The sequence below is a fragment of the Euprymna scolopes genome, chromosome 7 (genome assembly GCF_053919585.1).
Source record: "Euprymna scolopes isolate OS-2025 chromosome 7, ASM5391958v1, whole genome shotgun sequence".
In the NCBI taxonomy this organism is placed as follows: Eukaryota; Metazoa; Mollusca; class Cephalopoda; order Sepiida; family Sepiolidae; genus Euprymna; species Euprymna scolopes.
Genome location: NC_136488.1, coordinates 106923497 through 106938984, shown reverse-complemented (window position 1 = coordinate 106938984; position 15488 = coordinate 106923497). Strand labels below are relative to the sequence as shown.

General features: G+C 37.9%; 1 protein-coding gene across 1 annotated transcript; it reads left to right on the top strand.

The window, feature by feature from the left end:
* The first annotated feature begins 14407 nt into the window (after positions 1-14407).
* Positions 14408-15022, top strand: LOC145280312 (uncharacterized). The gene has a single exon (XM_080132082.1). It carries the CDS (start codon positions 14408-14410, stop codon positions 15020-15022), a length of 615 nt encoding a protein of 204 aa, XP_079988208.1.
* Positions 15023-15488: the final 466 nt, after the last annotated feature.

Below are 15488 nucleotides of genomic sequence, written 5' to 3'. Positions count from 1 at the left end.
AAAAAAACTGAACTCTCTCCGTAGAAAACTGATTGCTGTGTTTTATACATTTTTTTCCGGCTCCAGAACACGATTGCTCCTGCTGATATTTTGTCTTTTTGGAAAAGCGTTAAAAAGACAATATTCTTAATTTTTTCATTGGTTACTTATGTCACATGATGCTGTCTTCAACTACGTCCAAAAATATGTTCATTTTACTTTTGTTGTTTTGAGAAAAGTGTGTGAGCGTATTTGAAATTGTGCCGTTGCTGACAAAACCTATTTTTTTGTGCAAAATGCACAGGGAAGATTGAAATGAATAAAGGTTCGTTTATTTGTGCGCGAACGTGTGTGTGTGTGTGTGTGTGTGTGTGTGTGAGTGACTGAACATAGTCTATTTACTTTTGTCTGAGTATTTTTTATTCAAGCCTTGCTATGGTGACCTTTGACCCTACCAGTAATATTTGGCCGACTCTCCCTACCTTGAGGCAGCTAGAGTGGCTAGTTGCAAGGGCAGGGTAACAGAGCAGAAGGTTTTGACTGTACTGAAGCAGGTCAGTTGCAATAAATAGTCAGGGCTCGATGGTCTGCTCTACAAACCACATTTGAGGCTCTCGCCCATGTTGATACGGATTCTCATGTGTTCTACTATTAGTTTGATGAGTGTTTCAACCCAGGTCAAGTCATCAAAGAAGTGATCATATTGCTGAGGGAAACGAATAGGCATGGCATGGAAGAGCTAGATAACTACAGGCCCATAACTCTGTTTAACACAGAGCTAAAGATTTGAGCCAAGGTTCTATCTAATAAGCTGCAAGTTGTTTTTGGCAACTTGATCGAACTTAAGCAAAACTATGCTGTGAAGGAGGGATTGGTTCAACTTGCGCCTGATCCATATAATATTAGAGAGAAGGATAGAAGATGACTAGGAAGCCATGCTGATCAATTTAGATCAGTCCAAAAACTTTCGATAGGATTGATCATTGCTGTTCTAGAGACTGCCAGATTCAAACTGGACTTCTGCAAATGAATCTCCATACTGTACCATGCACTGATGTCAGTGGTACAGGTAAATGGAAAGTGCTCAAAATCTTTTGTTGATTCCTGGTGTGTGCATCAGCAGTGTCTGCTGTCATCCTTGAATTGGAGCCACTACTTCATAAGCTAAGGCATGGTGAGGCAAGCTTGGTCTTACACAGGATCACTTTGCCTGGAGGATCGAGAGCCAGTATCTCTGCATTTACCGGTGATATCATCGTGTTTGTGTCATGTTTCCAAGGCATTGAGGCAGTGACAGTACAAAAAGATCATGTGGGTCAAAATCAACTGTAGCAAACCAAACAGTCTGCGGTTGAGGGCCTGGAGGGGTGCCAATACTATTTCAGCTCCCTTCAGCTGGACAGACGGCCTGAATCTGATCCTCGGCATGTGGTTCTGACCAGGTTTTCAGCTTGAAAAGAATTAGTCAGAGGTATAGTCAAAGGTTGAAGCCACGGTTGGCTTGTGGGTTTGAAGGAAACTTTCTTTAAAGGTGTGTGTCACCTATGTCTTTCCTCTTATTCTTTACTGGCTGTAATTTCTCTACCTGTGAACTATGTAAAATCCCTGCAATACCAGCTCTCCTCACTTCTTTGGAACAAGGGCAGGCATTGGGTTTGCAGACAGGTCTGTGTTCAACATACATACAAGGGAGGTTTGGGACTCTCAGAATTGAGGTGTCACCAAGGTGCTGAGAAACTGGCCTTATTGACAGAAGAGACTGCATGGAACCCCATGGTTGAAGACACATTCTCGACCTAATCTTTGACCACTCTGTCAAGGCGCATCGCAGGTTATCGGTCGACATGCAGTTCATGAGAGAGTGTAGAGCTGCACTCATAAGTCTCCCAAGGTTCAGTGAACTTTGCAAGGAACTAGTAAATGAGGCTGCCAATGACCTGCTCATCGAGCATTTGGGATTGTTGAAAGAGGAAATCTGCTCCCGGTTAAGCTGGGCACCAGGTTCAAGTTATCAACTACTTGACCTGGTGATTGGCTCGAAACATGTAACCCTTCAACACCATACAATACAGTGCCCAACTAGTGAGTTCGTCCATATGTCCCCGTTGCAGGACCCCAACAGAGAAAATGCCAGAATATGTGTTCTTCAATGCAGCGGACTCAGATGGTACTGGACGTATGTCAATGAGGTGACAGATCGTATTGAGTCCGAGCATCCTTACCTACTCAACATGTCCTAAATTATCCACAGTGCCAAGCCACCACAGGACGGGGAGAGACAAATGGGTTTTCCCATACACCTAGCCAAAGCTAGAATGGTGATATGGACGTCACGATTGGTTGAGAACTGTGAGTTTGAATCTTTTGCTGATCAGAATTTGATCCCATTCTTCAACCACCAACTGAAGGTCCAGGTCCTGTCAGACTCCAGACCCTTTGTCTAGATTAGGGTCTTAGCTAACCTAGTGAATATCCCTCTCAATCCCCATTAGGTAACCTCTGAAATGCCCACACCCCAACTTTTCTTTTTCATTCCCAACAATTGATCTCATCTTAGAGCAAGTGACACCACATACACCTGCCAACTCCTTCAGCCTAATTTTTCTTTGATCTTGTCTAGATTTCAGTTCAATTTAGTGCTTAACCTGTTCATTTTCAACCCCCATCAAACCAGAAAACAGTGGGTGGTGTACCATCAAGAGAGGATTGGGAGTATCCAACTAACACTTTATTTATTTATTTATTTGGTATACATTTTCCCCAACTAATGACATTTCAATAAATTGACTTTTTGCAAAATTTTTATTTTACTTATGATGATGATGATAATAGAAAAACTGACAATGACGATGATGATAATAGACAATATGACAATGACGATGACGATAATAGACAATGTGATGATGATGTAATAGACAACCTGGCAATGATGATGATAATAGAAAACCTGACAATTATGATAGTAGACAATACGACAATGACAATGACGATAATAAAAAATATGACAATGATGATCATAATAGAAAACATGGGAATGACGATGACGATAATAGACAATATAACAATGACGATGATGATAATAGACAATATGACAACGATGATCATAATAGAAAACATGACAATGATGATGATAATAGACAATATGACCATGATGATGATGATAATAGACAACTTGACAATGATGATGACAATAATAGACAATATGACAATGATGATGATAATAGAAAATCTAACAATGATGATGATAATAATAGACAATATGACAATGATGATGATGATAATAGACAATATGACAATGATGAAGATGATAATAGACAATACGACAATGATGATGATGATAATAGAAAACCTGACCATGACGATGATAATAATAGACAATATGACAATGATGATGATGATGATAATAGACAACCTGACAATGATGATGATGATAAGAGAAAACGTCACAATGACGATGAGGATAATAGACAATGTGATAATGATGATGATGATAATAGAAAACCTGACAATGACGATGACGATAATAGACAATATGACAATGATGATGATGATAATATAAATCCTCATAATGACGATGAAGATAATAGACAATATGACAATGACGATGATGATAACAGAAAACCTGACAATGACGATGATGATAATAAACAATATGACAATGATGATGATGATAATAGACAATATGACAATGATGATGATGATAACAGAAAACCTGACAATGACGATGATGATAATCGACAATATGACGATGATGATGATGATAATAGACAATATGACAATGATGATGATGATAATAGACAATATGACAATGACGATGATGATAATAGACAATATGACAATGATGATGATGATAATAGACAATATGACAATGATGATGATGATAATAGACAATATGACAATGATGGTGATGATGATAGAAAACCTGACAATGATGATGATGCTGATAATAGACAACTTGTCAATGACGATGACGATAATAGACACTAGGATAATGATGATGATCATAATAGACAATATAACATTTTGATGATAATAATAGAAACTCTGAGTATAACGATGAGGATAATACATAATATGACCATGATGATGATGATGATAATAGACAATATGATTATGATAATAGACGATATGAGCATGATGATGACGAAAATAGACAATATGACCATGATTGTGATGATAATAGACAATATGATCATGATGATGACGATAATAGAAAACTGGACTATAACGGTGACAATAATGGACAATATGAAAATGAGTATGATAACATAAACCTGCCAATGATGATAACGATAATAAACAATATGACAATGATGATGATGATAATAGAAAACCTGACGATGATGAATATGATAATCGACAATATGACAATGATGATTATAATAGAGGCCCTGACAAGGATGATGATGATAACAGAAAACCTGACAATGACGATGACAACAATAGACAAAATGTCAATGATGATGATGATAGAAAACCTGACAATGACGAAGACAATCATAGACAATATGACAATGATGATGATGATGATACAAAACCTGACAATGATGAAGAAGATAATAGACAATATGACAATGATGATGATGATAACAGAGAACTTGGCAATGACGATGATGATAATAGACAATATGACAATGATGATGAAGTGAAAAGAAATTCTGACAATAAGGATGATGATAATAGAAAACCTCTCAATGATGATGACGATAATAGACAATATGAAAATGGCAATGATAGAAAACCTGACAATGACGATGGCGATAATATACAATATGACAATGATGATGATGATAAAAGAAAACCTCACACTGACGATGAGGATAAAACAATATGATAATGATGATGATACTAATAGACAATATGACAATGATGATGATGATTATAGAAAACCTTGCAATGACTATGAGAATAATAGACAATATAATGATGATGTAATAGACAACCTGGTAATGATGATAATAAACAATATGACAATGATGATGATGATAATAGACAATATGACAATGACAATGGTGATAATAAACAACATGACAATGATGATCATAATAAAAAACAGAGCAATGATGATGGCAATAACAGACAATATGAAAACGATGATCATGATAGCAAACATGGCAATGGCGATGACTATAATAGACAATATGACAATGATGATGGTGATAATATGACAATGACGATGACGATAATAAACAATATGACAACGATGATCATAATAAAAAACAGAGCAATGGCGATAACAATAATAAACAACATGACAATGATGATGATGATGATAATAGACAATATGACAATGACGATGATGATAACAGACAACCTGACAATGATGATAACGATAATAGACAATATGACAATTATGATGACGATAATAGACAATATGACCATTTTGATGATGATAATAGACAATATGACAATGATGATGATGATAATAGACAATATGACCATGATGATGACGATAATAAACAATATGACAATGATGATGATGATAATAGAAAACCTGACAATGATGAATACGATAATAGACAATATGACAATGATGATGATGATAATAGAGGCCTTGACAATGACGATGATGATAATAGACAATATGACAATGATGATGATGATAATAGAAAACCTGACAATGTCGATGACAATAATAGACAAAATGACAATGATGATGATGATAGAAAACCTGACAATGATAATGATGATAATAGACAATATGACAATGATGATGATGATAACAGAGAACTTGGCAATGACGATGACGATAATAGACAATATGACAATGATGATGAAGTGAAAAGAAATCCTGACAATAAGGATGATGATAATAGAAAACCTCTCAATGATGATGACGATAGTAGGAAATATGAAAATGGCGATGATAGAAAACCTGACAATGATGATGACGATAATAGACAATATGACAATTATGATGATGATAGTAGAAAAACGTACAATGATGATGACGATAATTGAAAATATGACAATGATGATGATGATAATCGAGAATATGACCATTATGTTTATGATAACAGAAAAACTGACACTGACGATGATGATAATAGACAATAGGACAATGATGATGATGATAGAAAACCTGACAATGACGATGAAGATAAAAGAAAGCCTAACAATGATGATGATGATAATAGACAATATGACAATGTAGATTATGATGATAAAAGAAATACTTACAATGATTATGATGATGATTATTATAGACAACCGTACAATGACAATGATTATAATAGACAACTTTACAATGATTATGATGTGAATAGACAACCTGACAAGTATGATTACGATAATAGACAACTTGACAATGATGATGATCATAATAGATAATATGACAATGATGATGATAATAATAGAGAATATTACAATGATAATGACAGTAATAGACAATATGACAATGATGATGATGATAATACACAATATGACAATGACAGTAATGATAATAGACAACATGACAATGATGATGATGATAATAGACAATATGACAATGATGATGATGTAATAGACAACCTGGCAATGGTGATGATGATAACAGAAAACCTAACAATGGTGATAATGTTAATAGAGAATATGACAATGATGATGATGATGATAATATATAATATTACGATGATGATGACGATAATAGACAATATGACAATGACTGATGATATGACAATGATTATGATAATAGACAATATGACGATGATGATGTAATAGACAACTTGTCAATTACAATGATAATAGACAATATGACAATGATGATGATGATAAGAGAAAACCATACAATGATGATGATTATAATAGATAACCTGTCTATGATGATGATAATAATAGACAACCTTTCAATGATGATGATGATAATAGAAAAACTGACAATGATGATGATGATAATAGACAACCTGACAATGATGATGATGATAATAGATAACCTCTCAATGATGATGATGATAATCGACAACGTGACAATGTCGATGATGATAATAGACAATATGACAATTACAATGACAGACAGCATGCCAATGATAATGATGGTGATAGAATTACCTGACAATAAAAACGATGATAATAGACTGTCTGGCAATAACGATGCTGGTAGACTGCATGACAAGAATGACAATAATCATAGACCACCTGACAATGACGACAATGTTGATAGACCATCTTACAATAATGACAATGATGATAATAACAACATGACAGTGTCATTGATGATGAAAATTATAGACCATCAGACATGAAAATTATAGACCATCAGACATGAAAATTATAGACCATCAGACATTAACGACAACAATGATAGACACTATGACAAGGACAATGACGATAATAGACTGCATGACAACGTCTTTGATGATGATAGACCATCTTGCATGACATTGATGATGATAGACAACTTTATAATGACGACAATGGTGTTAGACCATTTGACAATTATAACAATGATGATGGACCACCTGACAATTGTCTTGGGCATAACATTTCCTATGGAGGAAATTACTACTCCCCCACTCTGCAGGAACAAAGTGATGACTTACACATTATGTAACATGCGACGGGATCAGGAAAAGAAAAACATTTCTAGATGGCTCAGTTAAATATGTTCGAACATGTTTTCTCACATATACATACTCACATGTACACACACACATATGCACACACACACACACATATACACGTCCTCATACATACCCTCACATTCACGTGCATACACACACACGCTAACGTACACAAATGTACGCACACATACGCGTATATATACGCACACATGGGAAATGTCACTTCTCCTGAAAGGAATTCTAGACATGCGCAGTCAGAACACTCACCCCGATATAAAAGTCAACACAACCATTCAACTTCCTTTTTTCTTTCCTTTTTGCCTGGGTTTGTCAATCAGGCAAGTTCGTGTCCACAGCTCTTGGCTTGAAGACTTTTCCACATGGACGAGTACTATCATGAATGCACGGCTTTGCTGAGGACAACACTCTCTCTTTCCCTTTCCCTTTCTACATGCGGGACTGCCATTTCTCGTCCTCTACTTCATTCCTTTCTTTTCCACGCGTGTAGTCGTCAATGACTGAATGAACATTTGTTCCACCTAAACCTATTATTTTCGACAGAAAATAAACGACATGTTTATTTTATCCAGCAATTGAGTTTTGTTTCCTTCTTTCCATTCGTTTCATTATTTTCTTTTGTAGTGAGTTAGGATATTTATATCCTGGCCCGCAACAAATACATATGGCATTAATTTGCATATGAAGGGAGCAGCGGCTATAAGAAAGATGAATTGGAACAGACAGACATTGAGCTTTTAAGTGGAGAGAGAGAAAGAAAGAGAGAAAAAGAGAGAATGAATGTTGAGAATTACAGAATAATTTAAGAGGAGTTGGTATGAATTATGGCACTGATGAGAAGTAACAATTTTTTTTTTTACATAATGAAATAAAATAATATTGGTTGCTGTTGAATAATCAATTATGTCATAAATTTTGTGTTCGATTTAGTTATATTATATGAGCTTTGTTGAACTTTAATTTCTAATTATTGACTTAAATTTCACTTGTAGTATTTACTTGTATTAGGGATATTTGGGATATTTCAATTTTTATATTTAAAAATTGGTACTTTTGTCTCCTTGTGATATAACTAAATCTATATTCTTAGCACTCAACTTTTCTTTAAACACACACACACACACACACACACACACACACACACACACACACACACACACACACACACACACACACACACACACACACACACACACAATCACCCATATCCAAACCAGATAGTGTTTTTAGATCATGTAACCAAATATGTTTTTTTAAAGGGATGGCCGTCTTTTCAGCCAGGATTGACTTATGACGAAAAAACAAAAAGGTGCTTCTAGATTATTGGGACGAGATTTTGTAGTCAATAAATGGAATTTTCAGATAAAAACAATGTTTTTTTTACTGATTTTTTTGGCCAATTGTAATAACTTACAATGATAGGTCCAAATAATGCAGTCCAAATTATGTGACTATTACTGAATTATTAAAAAAAAAAACAACTTTAATCGTGTTAGCTGGTGAAAAATTGCTGCCATCTTTGTTTAATTTGAACAGAGAATTACCTCCCAGGTGAACTCTCCTGTGTTTTACGATCGTGTTCATCAAATTCTATTTTTTATTTTCTTTAATAAAAATTTTTCTACCCTATCGATTTTCCTAATTTTTGGATATAATCATCTTAAAAATACAAAGTATACATAGATGATGTCAGAAATTTATCTTATTCGACACTGAAGTAACCAACCTGAAAAAAAAAAATGATAGCATGAAATAAAAGGGGGGGGGGTAAAGAATAAAATATAAAGGTACTGCTTTGAAACGAAGAAGAGATTTTATTCACAATAAAATTAGTTGCAAATTTTTACCTTTGCGGGCATTAAACTTAAAAAACGCCAACGTAACATATAATGAAAAAAATAACACTGGTTCTCATAATGATGTCGTATCCATGAACGAATACAATAATAAGATGCAAAATAGTATCTCCTAATCACACTCTCATATGAAATAAATTTTAGGAGCGTACTCACAAATTGAAAGCCAGTCAGGCACGTGCCTTTTTCTTTTTTTTTCGTTTAAAGTCCTTTTAGAAATTTCTCTCCTTCCATATTTGCGTGCAAACCGTAGACACACAGATGGATTTCAGAAGCATGCCGCACCGCATGTCTTGGATATTCTTACCGGGTTTTCTTCTTTGAAGGACGTGCCAAAATTCCTTGTCACGTAAAATAAGGTCTTTTTTAAAATAATTACACTCCTTCAAAAATACGTGCAAAACCATAGCCACATAGACATTTTTCAGAAGCATGCCTCGTCGTATTCTTGCCAGGTTTTCTCCTTTGAAGGAGGCTTGTAAAAATTCTATTTTCAGTGCCAGGCAATGAAACGAACGTCTAATATCCTTGTCGTCAGAATTTCAAAAGAGGGCGAATCTTACACTGGGCTTGTGACGTCATCATGGAGCTAGCATTTCCCCTTTCTCCAAATTAAAGGGAGTTTCGTACAAACCCAAAATGTATGAAACTAAGAATCAAAAAAGATACGAAATAAAAAAAATCGAATACAAGAACCAGATAAAAAATAATAAATGTAAACAGGTGGGGGATGTACCATTATTCGTACAAAAAAAAAATTCCAACAATACCATTGTTTTCATGTGAAATTCAGTTTCATGATTTCTGAAAATCTCGTCATAATTCTGTAGAAGCACCAACAAAAAGCCTTCGTCTGTAGAGGCTATCAGCACAGATGTGTACGTGTGTGAGGAGCGAGGTGATCTTGTTAGCCTGCAACAATTAAGGTCTGGATAGGCAGTTATTTTTTTTGGAGCATTTGGAGTGAGAGAGGCTAGGGTCAAGGCTGTAGGGCCTAGCCCAGAACTAAGATTTGACTGGGACTTTTTGATATGTCACCATTTCCAGAGAGCTCTAAAAAAGAGAACAAAAAAACTGTGGCGCAAAATTTGAGGTGTTTCTCTTTCTTTTTCTTTCCACTGGACTTCATGAGGTAAGACATGCTTTTCACCGCTGCGGCCTTTTTTCGCACGCGCCCAAACCAAAGACATTATGATAATTTCTTCTAAACGAAACAAAAAAAAATATTTTCTTTATTTCTCTGCTCCACTTTTTACACAAAATGCTTAAAGAAAAACATTAATTTCTCTTTTCTCTCCTAATTATTTTACACTCAAAAGGAACATTTACCCAGTCCATAAGGATTTCTTTGTTTTCAATGAACACAAACATATGAGTGTAACGGAACGCCGAGAAATGTTAAATAAATTTACACTTCCTTTAATGTACCAAGTTTGAATATTTATTTTTATTAATTTTTCTAAAAAATTATTTTAAGGGAGTTGTTCGTCATTTTGTCTGGTGACCAGCTCGCTTCACTGGTGACCCCTTTTCTTCAGACTTTGGTAGAACACGCAAGGACCTGGACATTTCCAATTTGGCAGTTTAAAGACCTCCAAACCACTTAACAGTTTCTCTCTGCACAGGCCAAGGCGGCTTTCGAGGAATACCACTCATACGCACCTATACGGGCTTTTCTTCTTCAAGTTGAAACCTTCCCCTATTCACGTTACCTCGCACCCGACGACAACTATGGACAGCGATACCTTATCGGTGACAACGACAATAAGCCATTCTCAAAATTCCGCCTTTCTGGACATACGACCCGACATTGTGGTTCGCCCACGTGGAAGCACAGTTTTTTACTCAGCGAATTCACAGTGAATTGACTAAGCTGAACCACATGGTGGCCGCACTCACGCACGAGGTGATGGCTGAAGTCCGCGACTTGATAATGGCACCCCCGGGATCTATTTCCTATGACACCTTTAAGTCGGAGTTAATCAGAAGAATGACCGACTCCCAACAAAAGTGTCTCTGGCAACTGCCGATCGAGGAGGAACTCGGTGACCGAAAACCATCCCAACTACTGCGTCGGATGAAGCAATTAATGGGCGAAAGCATTCTACAGCCGGACATCCTCAAACAATTATTTGTTAGCAGGCTGCCGTCCAGTATTCAGATGATACTAGCATCCTCTAAAGACACCACCTTGGTTGAGGAATTGGCGGAGTTGGCAGACAAGATCATGGAAGTAACGGTCTCCGTAGCCCCGTTACACGCACAGGCCTCAAAGGATTCCTTTCCCGAAACCTCAGGCACCTCCACAGATATCCACGATGAACTGGAGAGACAGGCCCAGCTAATTCAAAACTTAAGTGACCAGATTCGTGATATGGAGCTCAGACCAAGTAGATATCTGCATCTGAGCGGACATAACCGTTCTTGGCGACGAAGTAACAGTTGAAATGGTGACAGGCTGTGTTGATTCCACGCGCGTTACGGTGAAAAAGCTTTCCGATGCCACAAGCCTTGCTCTTTCATGAAGAACGATAAACAAGCGGGAAACGGCCAGGCCAGGCGATAGGGGCGACCGATACCCCTGGCAGAAACCACATTTGTCGCACCTTTTATGTCACAGACAAGAACACTGGTATACATGATTCCTCGTTGATACCGGTGCAGAAGTCAACATAATCCCCAAAGAACTGGTGAAAAAGAAACGGCCCCAGTTGACTTTCTTTCTACAAGCCGTGAATCACTCATCTATTCCAACCTTTGGAGAGAAATCGTTAATGTTAAACCTGGGACTCTGATGCACCTTCCAATGGATTTTTACTATCGCAAAACTGCCCGTTCCAATTTTGGGAGCAGATTTCTTGCATCATTTTGGCATACTTGTGGACGTCAAATGTGGCAAATTAGTTGACAATAGCACTAGACTTACCGTGCAAGAGAAGATTAATAGAACTATGGAGATAAGCCCGGTCATATTGAAGGATGTTATGGACTCATACACAGACCTCTTAAAAGGTTTTCCTGATATAACTCGTCCTGTTTGTAGCAATGACAAGGTTACACACGATGTTACCCACCACAGAGGACCTCCTGTAAGTGCGCATCTGCGCAGACTCAAACCTGATGAAAGTCGCCAAGCAAGAATTTCAGCACATGTTGGACTTGGGCATTATTCGACCCTCAGACAGTAATTGGTCATCACCACTCTACATGGTTGCAGGGATTATCGAGCACTCAACAGTCACACGACTCCAGATAATTACCCCATTCCTCACCTCCAAGATTTTTCAAACTCTCTCCATGGTAAATCGATATTCTCCAAGATCGATCTCGTCCGTGCGTACAATCAGATTCCTGTGGACCCTGAAGATATCCCCAAAACTGCTATAACTACCCCATTCAGACTCTTCGAGTTTCTACAAATGCCCTTTGGACTGAGAAATGCTGCCCAGTATTTCCAGCGATTTATAGACGCAGTCTTATGTGGATTACCATTCGTTTATGCATACATTAATGATCTACTCGTAGCGAGTTCATCTGAGAGCGAACACATGAAACATCTACAACAATTGTTCCGCAAATTGTCGGAATACGGTGTTATCATCAACCCTGGCAAGTGTGAGTTAGGAGTCTCTTCACTTTCCTTCCTGGGACATTTAATTGATTCGGAGGGTATCCACCCTCTCCTGGAAAAAGTCCAATCCATTGTTGATTACCCGCCTCCCACTTCCCTTCGTAAACTCCAGGAATTCCTCGGGTAGATAAATTTTTACAGACATTTCGTTCCTCACTGTGCCGAAATCGCACAGCCTTTAACGGATGTACTCAGGAACAAAAAGAAAAAAAATGAAACAATCACTTTGAACGGACCGGAATTACACTCCTTCAACAAAGTAAAAGAAGCGTTAATGGCTGCCACCATGTTGGTTTTTCCCCACCCACACGCGCCTCTAGCCCTGTCAGTAGACGCATCTGATGTGGGCATTGGAGGGATATTACAGCAGTCAGTTCGTAGACAACACAGGGCAGTCACTATCCTTTTTCTCCAGGCGACTTCAGAATGCTGAGACCAAATATAGTACCTTTGGCAGAGAGCTTTTAGCCACTTACTGTGCGGTCAAGCATTTTCGCTACATGCTAGAGGGATCCGACTTCACGCTTTTTCCGGACCATAAACTGCTATCGCACGCCTTACTTGCCAAGCCCGGCAAGCATTCACCCAGAGAAGCTCGTCATTTAGACTACATTTCTCAGTTCACTTAAGACATCAAATACATCAAAGGCACCGAGAACGTTGTTGCTGACACACTATCATGCATGCACATTGATGCCATCCAGCCTACTGATAGTATCGATCTTAAACAGATCACCGCCGACCAAAGGAATGATGAGGAGTTTAATAACTTGCTACTTTCTGACAAACTATCATTCAAACAGGTTCCCATACCCTCTTCTAGTGAAGTGATTTGGCATGATACCTCAACCGGACATGAGCGCCCGTATGTTCCTCTCAAACATAGGTGAGCTGTTTTCTCTCAGCTGCACAACCTATTGCATCCTGGCATCCGCTCTACACAGAAGTTGGTGACGTCTCATTTTATATGGACAGCCATCAATCGAGATATACGCGAATGGACCAGGAGTTGCATCCCTCGCCAAAAGTCTAAAATTCATAGGCACATTAAAAGCCCACTTTCGACCTTCTCAACCCCTGAAGCTCGTTTTCAGCACATTCATATAGACTTAGTGGGCCCACTCCCACCCTCCAGAGACTGTACACATCCGTTGACTTGCATTGACAGGTTTTCGAGATGGCCTGAAGCCATACCCATTAAAGATACTTATGCTGAAACTGTAGCCCAAGCACTTATCACACACTGGATAGCTTGTTACGGGGTGCCTAACACCATTACAACCGACAGAGGTAGACAATTCAACTCTTACCTCTTTTCAGAACTGTCTCACCTGCTCGGATGTAAACACATTCGCATTACTTCATAACATCCGATGGCAATCGGCATGATTGAGCGCTTTCACAGGCAATTGAAAGCGTCCTTCAAAGCATACTCTGACCCTAACAGATGGATGGAACTCCTTCCTTTCGTTCTCGTAGGTATTAGATCCACCATCAAATCAGACATCGGTCTGGCCCCGGCTGAAATGGTCTACGGAGCCTCACTGACCTTGCCTGGACAGATGGTTGCACCAACAAACCCCGAACGCATGCCAGACCCGGCGAGTTACACCTCCCGTGTAAAAGAATATATGGCAATACCTCTCAACATCGCGCCAAGAGCACAAGATGTAAACATGCATGTTCCCAAGGACATAAACTCATGGACCCACGTGTTCATCCGGAATAGTGGCGTGACTACCCATCTTCAGTTGCCATACTCCGGCCCTTACAAGGTACTGAAGAGATACCCGAAATTCTTCATAATCGAGATTAACGGCAGACGTGACACGGTCAATGTTGATCGCCTAAAGAAAGCGATTTTTGACGATGATGTCGTACACATGCAGAAACCAAAGACTACGGTCTTTTTCGACGACCCTAACCCATCAAGCACGACCATTTTTACCAGATCGGGTAGACGCATCCATCGCCCACACCGATTCGCTGTTTACACTTAGTGACATTCTGTTCTCCTTATCGACATACTGTCTAGTAGGGGGGTAATGTAGCGCCTACCCCAGAACTAAAATTTGACCGCGAGTTTTTGATATGTCACCATTTCCGGAGAGCTCTAAAAAAGAAAAACATTAATTTCTCTTTTCTCTCCTAATTATTTTACACTCAAAAGGAACATTTACCCAGTCCATAAGGATTTCTTTGTTTTCAATGGACACAAACATATGAGTGTAACGGAACGCTGAGAAATGTTAAATAAATTTACACTTCCTTTAATGTACCAAGTTTGAATATTTATTTTTATTAATTTTTCTAAAAAATTATTTTAAGGGAGTTGTTCGTCATTTTGTCTGGCGACCAGCTCGCTTCCAGGCCACTATTCATTTTTAATATGGATCTGAAAGAAAAATATAAAAAAAAAATTAAGTAATTATTTCATTCATAACATATTTTCATGTATTTTTTTAT